This window comes from Amblyomma americanum, chromosome 5, assembly GCF_052857255.1.
Source record: "Amblyomma americanum isolate KBUSLIRL-KWMA chromosome 5, ASM5285725v1, whole genome shotgun sequence".
NCBI classification, from domain to species: domain Eukaryota; kingdom Metazoa; phylum Arthropoda; class Arachnida; order Ixodida; family Ixodidae; genus Amblyomma; species Amblyomma americanum.
In genome coordinates, this window is record NC_135501.1 from 40,366,300 (window position 1) to 40,369,880 (window position 3,581).

Consider the following 3,581-nt stretch of genomic DNA (forward strand, 5'->3'; position numbering starts at 1 on the left):
AAGGCCTCTCCTGTATCTTTCCAATTAACCCTGTGCTGTGCCAGCTGCGGCCACCTTGTTCTTGCAGAATTCCTAATCTCACCAGCCCACCGTACTTTCTGCCGCCTTCTGCTATGCTTACCTTCTTTTGGGATTCATTCCGTTACCAATGGCCCAACATTTATCTTGAATTCACATGACATTCCCTGCCCATGCCCATTTCTTCGATTCCAGCTTGGATATTACCAACTCGCGTTTATTCCCTCATTCATTCTGCACTTTAACCGCTACTTCTATCATTTTCTTTTCCATAGTTCGCTGCACTATATCTGCCCCATAGGTTATAGGCTTTGCCCCACAAGATATGGCTGTTGAGGAATACTAGTAAACTGCCATTCATAGCTGGAGAGTGCCTGGCAAATGTGCTGCACCATCATTCTTATTCTCCTAGTTAGTTTACACATGTGGCGCAGATCTGTGGCCACTATGCTCTAAATAGGTGCGTTTACCTTACAAATTTAATGCTTTACTGCCTCTTGTCGGCTGTTCCGTTCTGATTGTTACATTACTGAAGACCTCAATATGCATTTTTACTCCCACCGTTCTGCTTCCCTTGCTTTACTTGTCTTCGATCATGTTTGGAAGTTTGTTCTCAGCTACATAGCAGTGAAATATTTTTAGAAAATCTGAGATTATTAAGGCATTCGCATTCAATTTCATCCTCGTTGTTTCCTCTCGAGTTCTCTGAAAATATCCTGGAAGCACGTGGCGAATAGTACTGGAGAGAACGTGTCTCCCTGCGTGACACCCTTCACAACTTGTATTTTGTCACTTTCCTCGTGAACCAATATGGCACCTTCCAATTTCTGCCAACGACAGATTTCCTTTTGGCTGCTTTTAGGCTACTTCCCTATTTTACTGCTTGATCTTTTCCATATTATATTTTCTTATGCTGTTTATACATGTGCAAGTGTGTTAAATAAAGAACATTGTTTTTAAGAAACTGAAGGAACATGCAAATACTGTACGACTGCATCAAAATGACGAGAGTGTTGGTAATTGTACACAGAAGTGTTCCGAGACAAATGTGTACAAGTTAATTTTTGTTTCTCTATTTACCGCTTCAGTGCTTCTAGCTGCCGTTTCTTGATTTCAACATCCAGAGAAAGCAGCTTGTGCTGCATTTTGTTTTTGAGCCGCTGCTCGGCCAGCTGGCTCCTGCGGAGTTGTAGGTCGAGTTGGTGTAACTCTTCCTTGCGCCGGTCCTCAGCTTCAATAGCCTTAATTCTGGCTGCTACTTCAGGAGCCAGTGTCCGCTCCAACGCAGCAACACGGGGGCCACCTGCCCTCGTGCGAGCAATTTGTGCTGGTGCGATGTCCTCAGACACGCTCTGGCACGACGGCACAACAGGCACGAGCACTGCTGGTCTGCCTGCACTGAGGCACTCTTCCTGAACAGGAAGTGCCTCGTCAGTTAGTGGTCGGCTGTTCAGCCATGGTGACGGTGCTGCCTGCCTTGATGTGGGTGCAGGAACCTCGCCTGCAAAAACATGCACACACCATAAACATAATAAGCCCATAAACAGAGGCTGTTCAGACCATAACAGGGAACCAAAAACAAATGCTTTACATTGTCGCGACTAGTGTAGACATCTAAAAACAAACTTCTCAACATATATGTGACATGGCGAAAAATGAACCCAGTACGAGCCCGCCAAGAAGTCCTGATAAATATGTGGCCCGCCTGCTTGAGCACGTGCACATACAACGAGCAGAAAATAACTAGTGTTTGCTGCAGTGCCGCTTGATAGCCGAGCACCAGTTGCGGATTGAATCTAGGATGCTGCGCCCACATATCGACAGGTGCGAGGAGTTGTGTAAACGCCCGTGTAATGAGGCAAGTAAGCGGGCGTTAAAGAATCCTTTGCAGTTGAAATTAATCCATAGCCCTCCCCAACAACGTCTTTCTCAGCCCAGGCGCAGGTTTTGGACTTCGAACCGTGACAGCTGTAACTAGTATTTAAAGAGGGCAGCCTTACTTACTGGAAAAGTCGCCTTGGCTTGGTTCGTTGTCATTTACCATAGCCTCCAATAATGCAGCAGGTGGCAGGGACAGCACTGCCTCGCTGACATGGGCCCCGTCGCTGTCAAAGGGATTTGGCAGTCTGGTCGCCATATGGTCGGCGACTGCACCAACCAGTTCTGTTGCCGGACTCATTGGCCGGCATTCAAGGGTACCGCCACCTGCACCAAAATTCTTAATTGTGCATCTCCTACAGCACAATCCGTGCAGTGAAACACACTGAGGTGAAGTGCATTCTGTGCGCAGCACGGAATGCTTGAAAAGAAAAAACAAACAAAATCGCTAACCAGTACACTACCACCTGTAATGTTTTGCTCAAAAGTAGTACGCAGATTTTATGACAATTTTTCACAAAAATTCACAATAAGAAAAAAGATTGCACTTATACTTAAGGACGGAAATGCGAAAGCCTTCCCTTTTTCTCTTGCTCCCTCTGTTCATTTTTTTAGTTGAAACTTTTTATTTCATTTTTTTATTTTGTAGTTCTTTGTTTTTCATTTTTTAAATTTGTTTTTTATACTAAGTAAGCCTTGTCGTGCATTTACATCGTTTTTCATCGAATCGGTCACACAAAACCTGCTTCAAACACAGCAGATTTTATTTCATTATTTCAATTTAATTAACTAATTACAATTCATCAACCAAACTTTTCCCTCTTCAAGATCTACTCGCGCACTGCCTAACTCAAACTTTTGCACATTTATCTCCACAAAAAGACATAACCGTGCAGATAGAATTCGCGGACACGTTTTGCTGATGCGAAGTAACCATATAATTTTTTCGCATTAATAAATAATGCCAAATTGTTAGGATTAAAATGATGTCAGAAGATGAAACGTGCGAACATGCAGGGGCGCGATTACGGATCAGTCTCAATCGAAACTGTCTCAAAAAGTGTATCATTTGCCTCTCTCCTATTGGTCGGCCGTGGGCGGCGGCCATTTTGATTGTTTTCGTCACTGACTGACGTCGTAGATGGCCCAGAAGTGTTGACGTTGGCCATCTAATTATGCGGGCAGATTGAGACGATTTTTTGAGACTGGAAAAGGTAGTATCAACACGTTTGAGACAGAAAATGGCGGCTGTTTACATCGTCGTATACGCGGGTGACCGCGCGAGCAACGGTGTCGAAGGGTGCATGAAGACGACTTTGACGCGCGGGAGAGTTATTTCGAGGAGACTGCGCAGTGTCTGTGCGACGAACTCGCCGTTGAACTGGGAGGTGCGCGGGTGAGTGCGCTGTCAGTGGAGCGGCAGGTGCTGTGCGCGCTGCGCTTCTTCGCCTCCGGTGGGTTTCAAGGCGCCGTTGGAAATGAAGAAAACGTCGGCGTAGCCCAACCGACTGTGAACAAGCCTTTGCGGCGGGCAGCGGAGACCAATGTCAACGTTGGGTCACAAAAGGGGGGTGTTCGCTTTCCGAGGAGACCCGAGTAGAAGGCGGCGGCGAAGGTGGGCGTCCTTTGCCTAAACGTTCGCCGCGGCAGCATCTCCGGCGTCGTCGGGTCGATTGGGCACTCAT

The 3,581-nt window shown here is 46.3% G+C and overlaps 1 protein-coding gene across 1 annotated transcript; it reads right to left on the bottom strand.

The window, feature by feature from the left end:
- Positions 1–1,094: 1,094 nt before the first annotated feature.
- On the bottom strand, positions 1,095–2,284 carry LOC144133796 (uncharacterized). Its single transcript, XM_077666893.1, has 2 exons — positions 2,023–2,284; positions 1,095–1,519 (listed from the first exon to the last, which is right to left on the bottom strand). Exons 1-2 carry the CDS (start codon positions 2,195–2,197, stop codon positions 1,095–1,097), a joined length of 600 nt encoding a protein of 199 aa, XP_077523019.1. The 5' UTR covers positions 2,198–2,284.
- Between the last annotated feature and the right edge of the window lie 1,297 nt (positions 2,285–3,581).

Bases quoted from the DNA above. Each gene is read 5' to 3' on its own strand.
- LOC144133796 (XM_077666893.1), bottom strand. From the start codon at position 2,197: ATGAGTCCGGCAACAGAACTGGTTGGTGCAGTCGCCGACCATATGGCG. The intron at 1,520-2,022 runs GTAAGTAAGGCT...ATGTTTTTGCAG, and splicing joins AAGCCAAGGCGACTTTTCCA to GCGAGGTTCCTGCACCCACA.